Source organism: Oryctolagus cuniculus, chromosome 7, assembly GCF_051225735.1.
Source record: "Oryctolagus cuniculus isolate XC-2025 breed Fujian yellow rabbit chromosome 7, ASM5122573v1, whole genome shotgun sequence".
NCBI lineage: Eukaryota > Metazoa > Chordata > Mammalia > Lagomorpha > Leporidae > Oryctolagus > Oryctolagus cuniculus.
In genome coordinates, this window is record NC_142873.1 from 116448764 (window position 1) to 116461913 (window position 13150).

Genomic DNA, 13150 nt, shown 5'->3' on the forward strand with positions numbered 1-13150 from the left:
TTTGCTATGGCCTGGGAAGGCAATGGAAGATGGCCCAATGCACCAGCGTGGGAAACCAGGAAGAAGCTCCTGGCTCCTGGCTTTGGATTGACCCAGCTCCAGCCATTGTGGTCATTTGGGGAGTGAATCAGCAAATGGAAGATCTCTCTTTTTGTCTCTCCCTCTGTCTGTAGCTCTGCCTCTCAAATAAGTAAATCTTTAAAAACAAACAAACACCCATACACAGTGGGTGGGATGGTGGGCCTTTGGCCTGAAGGTTAACATGCTCTTTCGGATGCCCCAGTCTCATGTAGGAATGCCCGAGTTCAACTCCCAGCTCTGGGTCCTGACTCCAGCTTCTTGCTAATATGGGACTTTGGGAGGCAGTAGGTGATGTGTCAAGTAATTGGATTCCTGCCACCTACATGGGAGACCTGGATTAAACTCCTGTCTCCTGGCTTGAGCCCCTCCCTGCTATTGAAGGCACTGGGGCGGGGTGAGGAGGGGTTTGAACCAAAAAATGAGATCTCTTTCTCTTTCTTTTTCTTTCTCTCTGTTAAATCTCTTTCTTTCTAAAAAAAAAAAAAATAAGGACATGCATACATACATACATACATACATTCATATGCAAATACATGTATATTTTATAAATCATGACTTTACCCTGAAACCTACAATTTCCAATCTATGCCCATAGTGTTCGTTCCTGCCTTTCTTCTTTTCATAATTTAACATTTCTTCTGTAATCAGAATCTTGGCTCCCCAGAACATCAATGCTAAATTTATTCCTTTGTGAATCCTGTAATACATCTAAAATAGCTTCAGCACTGTGCAAAAAACAAGCCTCCTAAGAAGTGGGTGGCATTCATTGGCTGCCCTGCCCCTGCCCGAGGCTGAGTGTGTGCAGCCTAACTCCCAAGTTCTCAAGCTCTTTGATGAGTTTCTCTCACTCACCCCTTCTGCTGGGTGCTACTGCTGCTGCTCATTTACCATGCAATCGGAGTGATTGGCTCATGTCTGCTTTCAGTTTTAGACTTCACCTCACTTGCCTTCCCTGTTAATTTAATTTAATTTTCTCAGGTATATGGAACATGACTGTCTTTCTAAATGTGGAAGTGGTGTAAAAGCCACACTCTGTGAGGTGTCCCTGTCAGCCTCATCCATGTCCCTCCTGCCTTTTCCCCGGGCACTTCACCCCTCAGTGTCTCCCCAAGGAGCAAACCATGTTTTCTGCTTGGTTTCTTCAGTGTTGTCTTTTTGCAAAGATAATCTGATGTTTGTCGCTTGCTTCCTTACACAAAAGATAGCATGCATAGATTGGCATTGATGGAGCCAGGCTTTCTTAGTGCCCAAAATCATTTATCTTCTACCCCTCACACATGCAGTAGTGGTGTTCCTATTTTACTGATGAGGCAACAGGTTCCTTGTCTGAACTGTTGCATAGCTCTGTGTTTTGTTGGTAAAAGGCCTGTGTTCAATGCTTCACAGTTGGATGAAGTTGAGTATCACATCACGCGCAGATAGCAGTGTGTTGTTTTTAGCGCACACACCCACTAGTCCTGGTTCTGGGAAGACTCCCTGTTCATCCAGTTTTTACGGCTATCTTTTCCTTTCTACAGTAGATTTTTCAAAGTCTCTTTAGGATATCATATAAGGCTAATGTATTAGGCTGGGAAGGACTTTCTTCTGGCTTGAAATTTTCCTAACATAAAATTCCTCATTTCAAAATGCTATTTATTACATTAGTGAGGCTATGAAACCATTAGCTCTACCTAGTTCCAAAATATTACAGCCAAAGGAGACCCTGCACCCATTAAGTAGTCAGTCACCCTTTCCCTGGCCCCCTAATTCCCTAGCAACCATTGATCTTCTTTCTGTCTCCATGAACTGTCTATTTGGATATTCCATATGAAAGGAGTCATATGCCACCCTGTTTGTCTAACTGCATTCACCTGAGCTAATGTTTTCGAGGTTCATCCACATTGCAGCATGTTATCAGCAGTACTTCCCCTTTTTTTGCTGAGTAATGTTACTTTGTATTGACATAGCATTTCGTTTATCCAGTCATCACTGATGGACATCTGAGAGGGTTTGAATGAAGGGGAAGGGAAGAATGGGTTGTATTTTTGCACGTACTATGCTACTTACGTGACCTTGGCTAAACTCCTCGATTGACGTGTGCCTCAGTTTCTTCATCCAGTAAGTGAAGATAATGATAGTCTCCAACACTGCAGGTGGTTGAAAGGATTGAATCAGAGAGTATATGAAAATGTCACAGCACAGTACTTGGTTGATAATGGACCCTCTGTTAACATTAGCTATTTTATCATGGGATTGCATGAGGCGAGGAGTGGATGGGGGGGAAGAGAATATACATTCGTGTGTGAGTGTGTGTTTGTTCTGGTGTACCTGCTCAAACCTGCGCGCTTTGTTTTTCCAAAAAGCTCTGTCTGTCTTCTCTGCTTTGTGGTTGGGTGTTTCTGTCCCCAAACCCATCCCTGAACATGGAATTTTACATTTTAGAATCAGTTCACTAGACAGAATGTCTGTAGTGGAATGTTACCTAATTCACAGTTAGATGTGAAGAGCTCATTATAAAAAACCTGACACACTTCAGGAATATTAAATTACTGCAGATTGTGTGGAGCAAAGAAACATTATTGAAGCATTTCAAAATTCTAGGCGAGCCTGAATTTAACTGATAGGGTTTCACAGCTTTTACTGGGTAAATGATTTGAGTTGTCACATGGTTTCTGGCCCTGGAGGACTTTAATCTCCTTAATTACAAAGAAATGAATTTCCTAAATAATTTGGAGATCCTTCACAGCACTTGCTCAACCTCTGGCTTTTGGAAACTTAAAGGGGATGCCGGTGATACAGTCCATCTGTACTGCAGCTTCCTGATTTAAGATTCTATTCCGAAAAATGCTGGTTTCCTCCCACTATCGATACGGGGATGCACGTTAGCAATTCACAAGTGATGTTGATTGCACTTGAACACAATCGCATTTTGTCAAACATGGGACTTGGGGTTACCCATGGAATAGGGGAAGCGCTACACTGTGGTTGTAATGTTGAAGGGGAGACCATGGCCCAGATTCAGTCTAGCTTTATACAAAGCCTTTTAAGAATCCCTGAACTAGCCGGCGCTGCGGCTCACTAGGCTAATCCTCCGCCTTGCAGCGCCGGCACACCGGGTTCTAGTCCCAGTTGGGGCACCGGATTCTGTCCCGGTTGCCCCTCTTCCAGGCCAGCTCTCTGCTGTGGCCAGGGAGTGCAGTGGAGGATGGCCCAACTCCTTGGGCCCTGCACCCCATGGGAGACTAGGAGAAGTACCTGGCTCCTGCCATCGGATCAGCGCGGTGCGCTGGCCGCAGCACACCGGCCGCGGCAGCCATTGGAGGGTGAACCAACGGCAAAAGGAAGACCTTTCTCTCTCTCTCTGTCTCTCTCACTGTCCACTCTACCTGTCAAATAAACAAATAAATAAAAAAGAATCCCTGAACTTGTGCAAAATCCACATGTTTTATTAGTTCTTTTCTGCATTTTTGAATTAATTGTCTGCTTTGTGTGAGAACAGCATGATGGTTAGGGCAGAGACTGTACCCATTTTCTCTAGTTCTCCAAAATGCAAACTTCACCTAGTGTCCCTCTTTGTAAAAAGGGTATGATTACATGGCCTTAGGGTGACAAACTAGCCATGTGGCCCTGGTCAAGTGACACAGGGAGCTGTGTGCCTAAGGTTGATGAAGTGCCGCCAGCAGATGTGCCAAATAGTCCTCCAGTCGTATTGCTTACGTGGCTTGTGTGATCCCGCCTATTTTCCATGGCAGTTCTGTGAAGTTAGCACTTTTATACCTGGTGTATAGATGAAGAAACTGATGCAAAGAGAAACTGAATAACTTCCTTAATATCACATGGCTGATCAGGGGCTGAAATTACGAAGATGGCAAAAACAAAAACAAAAAACCAGGTCATAGTGTAAGTCGAATGTCAAGGCAGACTTTATAAGAGAAGTTCCATGAAAAAATAAGAGTACAAGACAAATTGGGAAGACAGGGAACATATTGCCTCCCTAGACTTGTACTTCTTTTGATTGTTGGTCACAAGCCACCTTGCCTTTGTGCATGCTGATTCTGTTACCTGAAACACCCATTCATTCATTCATTCATTCTCTGTGTAATTGACAACCTGTTGGTCCTTTCCCTAATCCATTTGACAGAAATATAATCTTCAAGAACTCAGACTAGGACTTACCCTCTGTGAAATTTTATTGATTTTTTCAGGCCAAGGTGAATCTTGCTCTTTGCTTTTTACCTCTTTAGTATTGGTCATAGACATAGATTGAGAATTCTTATGTGACTGATGTCTTTGCTGGGTGAGCTTCTTTGAGGACAGGAATCATGCTTTGATGCTCTACTCTTGGCCAGCATGGTTGCATAGTCAGTGTTTGTTGACATGAATGAGCCAGTGTTTGCACTTGGCACATAAAAGGCTCTTCAAAAATATTTCTTGCAATAAAATGGTATAGATTACTAAGAAAATTAATTATGTCTGGGGCCAGCACCGTGGCTCACGTGGTTAATCCTCCGCCTGCAGCACCAGCATCCCATATGGGCACTGGTTCTCGTCCCAGTTGTTCCTCTTCCAGTCCTGCTCTCTGCTGTGGCCTGGGAAGGGAGTGGAGGATGGCCCAAGTGCTTGGGCTGCTGCACCCACATGGATGACTGGGAGGAAGCACCTGGCTCCAGGCTTCAGATTGGTGCAGCTCCAGCCATTGTGGCCATTTGGGAGGTGAACCAACAGAAGGAAGACCTTTCTCTCTGTCTCTCTCTCTCACTGTCTACAACTCTACCTGTCAAATAAATAAAAAAAGAAAAGAAAAAAATGAATTATGTCCATATATGAGCACGTTTTGCATCTGTCATTTCCTATGGGCTGTTGTCCCGGTGGGGGGGAAAGGAGGTGGGAATAAGCACTAGTGGCATGATACATGGTGCAGGTGCAGCAGGTTGCAGGAGAAGTTCTCAGGTTCTATGTATGGTTTTCATGGACCTTATTCTATAAAGATAATTTTTTAGTTTCATCAGTTGAAGCAGTGGATCCTTTAGCTTAAGCACTTATGTTCATGACCAGTGCATGTCTGTCTGTCTGTCTGTCTGTCTCATTTTATTTGAGAGACAGAGAGAGCTCTTACCTGCTGATTCACTCCTCAAATACCTACCATGGCTAGGAATGAGCCAGGACTGGGCTGGGCGCACACTGTAGGGAAGGTACTCAATTAATGTCTTCCATATGGGTGACAGGAACCCAATCATTTGAGCCATCATTGCAGCCTCCTTGAGTCTGCAGTAGCAGGAAACTGCCGCTGGGAGATCCAGGTACTCTGGAATGGGATGTGGGTATATTAACTTCTAGGTCAAATGCCTGTCCCTAGGGTTCGTTGCAACGGTTATCTTATTAAAACACCACCAGTACCACCACCAAATCAAGTATATTTAGATAAGATGGGATCCCCCTATTTAAGCCTTGCTAATAATCTTATGTGGCTTTTATATTAGACTTGCTGGTCAAGCCAACTTCAATTATCATGATTAAGAGACTTGGATCATTATAATAATTATTATATTAATCATTTTAGCTGAAACTGGCATTTGATATGAACCCTTTAAGATTAAATAGTTCTAGATCTGAGGAAGGAGTAAAAACCAGCTGCACAATTTGAAGATTCCTTTCCAGAATGCTTTTCTTAATATTCCTTAAAAGTGAAATGCACTGGTGAAATGCACTTTCAGTAGAATTCTGATATAATTCTCAGATAGTCACTGGGAAAAACGATTGATTTGACAAAGGAAATACATTTATTCAATTTAAATGAGATGAAATAATGTATGTGAAGCAGTAGCTGAGGGCACAGTATATAGTAAGTGCATAGTAAATACCAGCAGTAATTGAAGTGACTGTATTATCATTATTCTCTCCCTAGCAGTGTCTGGACTTAATAGTACCTTGTAATGTGCAATGCATATTTATTAAAGAATGAGTGAGTGAAATGTGTATCTGTCTCCTTTTCTTTCTCTCCTCATATTAAATGCTTGTCTGCTCTTATAGCTGGGGGAAAAGCTGACACAAAAATTGGCTTGCTGGAAAGTTTCTCAGCCCCATTTGTCACCTTGCCTGTGGAGCCCAACTGTATGTCAACTCCATGTCCCCTGTGATGCCTGCCAGTGAGGGACAGACCACAGGTCGCTTTCCAATGATCTGCCTTAGCTGCTAGGGCTCTGGTGGAGCTCGGCTGATAGATGGGTGCCCTGTGGTTGGCAGAGTCCCCACGGGGTTGGTCAGGAAATACGTCTTTGCTCTATTTTCTGGGTGGCATCTGGTGCATAAAAAAGAAAGAAACATGGAAAATAAAGGGATAGGTTTGCCCCTTGTGAAAATTCAAGGTTTCACAGTTGCCTTGTTGGAGAAACTGCCAGTAGTCCTGCCCTTCTTCCCTTTGCTGTATAAACCCTACCAAGGGCTTCGGGAAATCCTGAGCTGTTTGTAAATGTAGAGCAAGAATATCATGGTTTGATGTGGTTGCCAGTTCATGGCTTTTCAGAATTTCTGTTTAACGTCCAAAGAGTGGTGGTTCTGAATGTTCTCTCATCTTGATTTGCAGCACTCCAGAAGAGTGACTGAAATGTGCGGCTCGGGGTGTCGTTCCTGAAGGGGGGAGTCTTTCTCTTGGAGAGGAGTCCTCAATGAGCCTGGCCGAGGCCCGGGATCTGTGTGAAGTGGACTAAGGATTAAGTAGGATGTCAACTGAGACAGAACTTCAAGTAGCTGTGAAAACCAGCGCCAAGAAAGACTCCAGAAAGAAAGGTAGGCTGCGCTGACCCCTTCTTCATGGCTCCTTCGCTGTGTACAAAGGAGTTGGTGTGTATGTGTGTGTGTAGAATTAATATATTTTAAATATATTTATAAAAATAGAAATATGATATAATATAAATCTTGGTGATTGCATATTTTTAAGTTATTTGGTGGGGTTTGGGGAGCAATTATATTATTGTGCCGGATCTCCTTTATTCTCCAAAGTCTGAAATTCTTTTTATAAGAGAGAAGGTCCTTCCAGATATGCTTCCTGCCTACCCCTCTACCCATCTCTCTGTCTCGCTCCCCCTGCCCTCTAACCCTGTTTCGCCTCCTGCCTTTCTGCCTATTGGAGTTCACCATGAAGTATAGCAGTGATTCTCAGCTCCAACAACACAAATTCCCCCAAGCATTTGGTAGAGCACAGATAGTAGAGGGTTGTCCCCAGAAGTTCTGATTCACTAGGTCTGGGGTGGGGCCTGAGACGCTGTGTTTTATGACAGATGCCCAGGTGATGCTGATCCTGCTGGTCCAGGGACCACACTTTGAGAACTGCTGGACCCATAATCCAGCCTGCAGTCCTTTGGATGCTCTTCATTTGTTTTTTTTCTGTCCGAAACTCCTGCTTATGCTCTAGGTTTGAGTTCAGTGGAGCCTCCTAGGGGAGCTTTTCTTTATTCCCAGCCAGAGTTAGTTGCTTTTGTTGATTTTGTTTCAGTAGCCTGTGGTTGGTATCTCCTTTTATTAAAAACTTCCAGTGTTTGTCTCGGGCATTTACACTATAAGCTCCTTCAGAGCTGGACCTCTTGTTCTCCCTGTAAGTCCCAGATGGGAGAAAGCAGAAAGTGCTTGAGAGAGAGGAGGAGCACAGATACCTGGTAAGGAAGACTGGCATGCACGGTGTGATAACAGGGTAATCCTGTCACTCTCCAGGTTTGCTGGAGGATGTACTCTGAGCAAGTTCATCCCCTTGTTGTAATTAGATGCAAGCAACTTCGAGCTATGAGCCTGTATGTTTTCTTGCTGTGGCTCAGCCATCCCCTGCCCCCAGTCTCCTATATCCTTCCACCCACCCGCTACCCCCAATCTTTTCTGCTATGTCGAAGGGGATTAACAGAGCTCTCTTTCAGGTCTTGAAATCCGTCAATGAGATTTGCAAACTGGAATGCCTTTGGTCTCTTTGTATATAGGCAGTGGTTTGTTGGACACATCGCGGTGCCTGCCCAGTTTGGTTTTGTGATAGCATTTGACACTTTATACAAAGCAAGGGGCTGTGGATGTGATAAATATATGCAGCTCCTGGACAGCCAATATCCTAGGAAGGACTACACATTTTAGTTTTTATGTTAATTTGAAACACAAGTATTTTGGGAGCAGTCTATTTGATTCCCTAAAACTTAATGTAAACCTTGTCTCGTGTGCGTGACGATCTAAGAATAATGGAAAGCAATTGGATGAGAGAACAGATTTGGGTAGAACTGCTCGGTGGGAAAAAAAAATTATGGAGTCGGTGTGTATTAGAATTTGAATCTTTTTTTCAATGGAAACTGACAAGTTATCGTTTTGCCTCAGAGATAACCTTTCCTCTAAACTTCTGCTGTTGAATGGTTAATGCATTAAAAATTATATCTTAGTGCAAATCTTTCCATTCCTAATTTTAACATGCAAAGCAAGAGGCCTTCGGAAGAGAGGACTGCCGTTCTCCATGACGTTGGGTTAGTTAGGGTTGTGGGAAGGGCACGTGGAGGTGACCCTTTTGAGAATCTCTTTATCTTCATTCCCCTAAGGACCTGGAAAACCAGACCAATACATACGTGAGGGCTGTCCTCTAGTGAGAGGCTAATCCCAAGGAGTATGGGCAGGGAGACCTGGGTTCAAATTTTGGCTTTGCCACTTCCTCATTATGTGATCTTAGAAAGTTACCTAACCTCTCTGAGCCTCATTTTTCTCTTCTATAAAATGAGCATATAACATTACAAACTACGAAGATTAATGAAGTAAGATGAATAACATGCTCATTGTAGTACTTGGCATGCATGAAATGCACACCAAAGGTTAGTTGTGTTCTTCCTCTCCCTCTTTTCATCTTCATCATCAGCACATTGTTTGCTATGATATCATGTTAATATAGCCAAGTGGCTCTTGAAAAGCAAGCAACAGATTTATCTAAGAACAAAATTTTACAATTTATAATTTTGCAAAAGTATTAAATAAACTTTGTTTTTGCTATGCTTGCCTAAAGCGAGGTACCATGTAAGCACACACACCTTGAAAAGAGAGAGTGAATGTGCTGTTAGTAGCATTAATTCATTTCTTGTTCTTCAGGTCTGACTATGGGGTAATAAGTACTCTAATAAAAATGTTGATGATTGGACCAAAATAAATAGGACTATCAAAGGATAGACAGGTCATAAGGCAGTCTGGAACTTGAATATAATGTGAATACTTTCTTCCACTTTTCTTGGGTTTTCTTGGAGACAACATATAACCTGTAAAAAAGCTCTGTCTTCCTATCTAACATTTAAGTATGTATTTGTTTTTCCTATCATATTACACTGGCTGCATATGTCAGTGCAATATTTAGGGTTAGTAGAGATTATTGTCTTGCTCATAAATTAATGGAAATGCTGCTAAATTGCATTTAAATATGATGTTCATTAAAAATCATTAAACCATCTCTATATATTATTTTCTAGGAGATACTAATTTTTTTTAAATTTTGAATTGCATGTTGAATTTCATCATGTGCTTTTTTGGTATGTATTTCAATGATTATACATGTTTTCCTCACTTGATTTATATTTTAGTCAGTTTGATCAATAGATTTACCAGTCTGCATTTCTGGGACAGATCTCTCTTGAACACCATGTGTGGTTTTCCACATCCTCTTTAGGTTATGCAGTGGCTCTTCCTAGTTGTATTCATTGATGAGATTAGTGGACAGTTTCTTGGACAGTCTGTGTGTCTGATATACATCACAATTCTATCTTCCCATAGTGATTCTGATAGGGAGGGAACACTGAGTAATATTCAAACCTCCTTATGGGAAAAAACACCCCTTCCTTTTTTAGTAATTTCATTTGACTGTTGAGTAGCAATATGTGCTTATTACTGAAATTAGAAAGACAAAGTAATCATGTGTAATCCCATAAAGCAAAAATAACTACTATGAGCATTTTTAGTTATTTCTTTTTGGAGTGACGTTCTAGAATAATACGTGATTGAGATCCTAGTATTTATGCAACTTTATGTCCCACCTGGTTATTTGACATTGTATTGACAGCACATTTCCCATATTATTACACAGTACTGCAAAATAGAAGGGTTTCTCTCCCCTTTGGCAAGATTTAGGTGGTTCCTGGAGCAGATATTTCATTTCTGGAAAAAGAATGCCTGACAGTGCAGGTTGTACTGGCATAAAGGAAGTGAGGAGACCCTTTTGCGTTTCCCACAAACCTGTCACCTTGTTCTTTAGCCCAGGCTGTTGAAATCAAGCCAGACAGTTACAAATACAAATCACACAGGGGCATATTTCACCGCAAAATGAGTTTCTAGACAGGCCAAGTATGAGACATAACTAGAGTACTCATAATTCGAATAAGGAATGGAAGTAGTGAAAAATAAAGTTGTTTTCTTCATTTCAATTTTATTGGATTGTGTTGCTACACATACAGCCTGTCTAGTGGTGAATGTTGCAGAGTGGAATTTGATGGAGGGCCAGGGTAAGAGGATGCATATTTACAGGTTCCCTCCCTGCCACTAAAGGGGGAGCTTCAGTTGACAACGATCCTTGTTACTTGTCTTCCCAGGATGAGGGCGCTCAGTGGAGGACAGTGGTCACATACGCGTCCCCTGATGAGCAGATGCAGACATTTCTGGGGGCAGTGCCTGGGATTTTTCTGTAGGTACCATCTGGCAGTTTACTGTAGTGAAAAGGGGACTAACAGGAGCTAGGCAGACCTGGCTTTTCATTCTATTTCTTCTCCATGTCTGCTGTGTAACAGATTACTTAGCCTCTTTGAGCCTGGTTTCTCTCTCCTTTAAAGTGTGTGTGTGTGTATGTGTGTGTGCGCACACGTGTGTGTTTATACTCCGACTGTCATGAGACTGTGTCTGCAACATGACAGTGGCTCTGACCATGCTGGCTTTTCTGTCCTTTCTGAAGTCACAGCATTGTGTCTTTAGTTCCCAGAAACACATGGAAATAGTTAAACTTGCCTTGCTTATATTACCTTAGACCTGTGCCCAAAGGTTGTCATTTAACAATAACAACAACACATAGCTATCTTGTTATTTCTTCCCATGAGGATTTCAGACCCAGGAATCCAAGGCCCTATTGAGAACCAGGAGAAGTTGGTGATCACGTGGCAGGTGCCTTGGCTTGGCAGTCAAATCAAACCCATTTTGAACCCAGGCCCTGTACCATGGTGGCTAAGCTAATGCTGAGTATTTCTTGGAAAGAGGTCTGTCAATTCAGGCAAAGTCATTCTTGGGATCCTGACTGCCTGGTTAGTTACTCACAAGACAGAACCCATGCCAACGCTGGCTTACCACTCAGGAGCTGATGAGATAGTGTCATTTGCATCCTCCCATTGGAACCTCAGGCCCCTGAAGAAAGAATGTTTTTGATACTCTTATTGGTCTGCTCTTTTTTTAAAAAAGGATTTGTTTATTTATTTGACAGAGTTAGAGAGAGAAAAAACAATATCTTTCATTTCATCTGCTGGTTCACTCCACACATGGCCACAATGGTTGGGGCTGGGCCCATCAGGAGCCAGGAGCTTCTTCTGGGTCTCCCGCATGGATGCAGGGGGCCAAGCAATTGGGCCATCTTCCACTGCTTTCCCAGGTGCATTAGCAGGGAGCTGTATCAGAAATAGAACAGCTAGGACTCAAACCAGTGCACATATGGGATGACGGTGCCAGCTTTACCTGGTACACCACAGTGCCGGCCCCTGTCTGCTCTTCTTTTCCTGCAGGGAAGGTAGCCTGAGGTCATCTAGGACCCTGGATTTGGGTACAGACTGCAAGCTTCCCCACTCACTGGTAGTGCCCCAGTGGGAAAGCACTCCACTGCTTGAGCTACCTAAAGGACATAGGATTATGTTTGCTTGGCCAAGTTTGAAATGTAGGAGGGGCATCATAAATGAATTAATTATTTTGTGCTCAAATATTTGTCCAGCCCCAGTCCCGAGCCCCGCCTGTGCTGGTGTTTGGGGAGGAGAGAAAGTCCTTAGGTGGAGGTCTTCATTCCACACCGTCCACGTCCACGTTGCAATCAAAGCCGCTCTAGCTGGGGGAAGCACTTAGGATTTTTAGAGGTCTCAGAATGCCCTAAAAAAATAGCCGTGCTTCTCTACTTTGCTACTTTTTTTTTTTTTTTTTTAAAAGGTTTATGTATTTATTTGAAAGGCAGAGTTACAGAGAGAGATGGGGAGACAGAGACAGGGACAGACACCTTCCATCTGCTGGTTCACAGACCAGATGCAGCCAGGGCTGCACCAGGCTAAAGCTAATAGCCAGCAGCTGCAGCCAGTTCTCCCATGTGAGTGGCAGGGGCCCAAGGACTTGGGCCATCTCTTCTGCTGCTTTTCCCAGGCCATTCGCAGGGAGCTGGGTCAGCAGTGGGCTCACGAGCCTGTGCCCCTCTCGGATACTGGCATCACAGCTGGTGGTTTTACCTGCCACACTACAGCCCTGTCCCTCTGCTCTGTTGCTTTTATTCATTCCCAGTCTATCCCTTTCATCTGCTGGTTCACTCCCCAAATGGCTGCAATGGCTGGAGCTGGTCCCATCAGGAGCCAGGAGCTTCTTATGGGTCTCCCACGTGGAAAAACATGGTGATACAATACCCTGAGAGTCTGTATATGACAAAATATGAATAAATGTAGGGTGGCTCTGTGGTATAGTGGGTAAAGCCTTAGCCTGCAGCTCCGGCATCCCATATGGGCATCAGTTCGAGTCCCTGCTTCACTTCCCATCCAGCTCCTTGCTGCTCCACTTCCCATCCATCTCCCTGCTTGTGTGCCTGGGAAAGCAGCTGCGGATGGCCCAACTCCTTAGGCCCCTGCACCCACATGGGAGACCTGGAAGAAAGTCCTAGCTATTGATTCCTGACTTCGGATTGGCCCAGCTCTGGCCATTACGGCCATTTGGGGAATGGCCCACTGGATGGAAGATCTCTCTCTGCCTCTGCCTCTGCCTCACCATAACTCTGAGTTTCAAATAAATAAATGAGTTACTAAAAAACAGGAATAAATGCTCATGAATTTGACGTACATATAAGATTCTCAGGAACCTATTTCTGGGAACAGGG

At 43.5% G+C, this 13150-nt stretch overlaps 1 protein-coding gene across 9 annotated transcripts in view; it reads left to right on the forward strand.

Annotated features, from left to right (window-relative positions):
- Positions 1 to 13150, forward strand: part of DAB1 (DAB adaptor protein 1) — a 917259-nt gene that overhangs the window by 591119 nt on the left and 312990 nt on the right. For all 9 annotated transcript variants that reach the window (XM_051857724.3, XM_089337350.1, XM_089337351.1 and 6 more), the window contains one exon: positions 6644 to 6846. In XM_051857724.3, the coding sequence (XP_051713684.1) occupies positions 6780 to 6846 (67 nt within the window). In that variant the 5' untranslated portion in view covers positions 6644 to 6779. The remainder of the gene's footprint in view (positions 1 to 6643; positions 6847 to 13150) is intronic.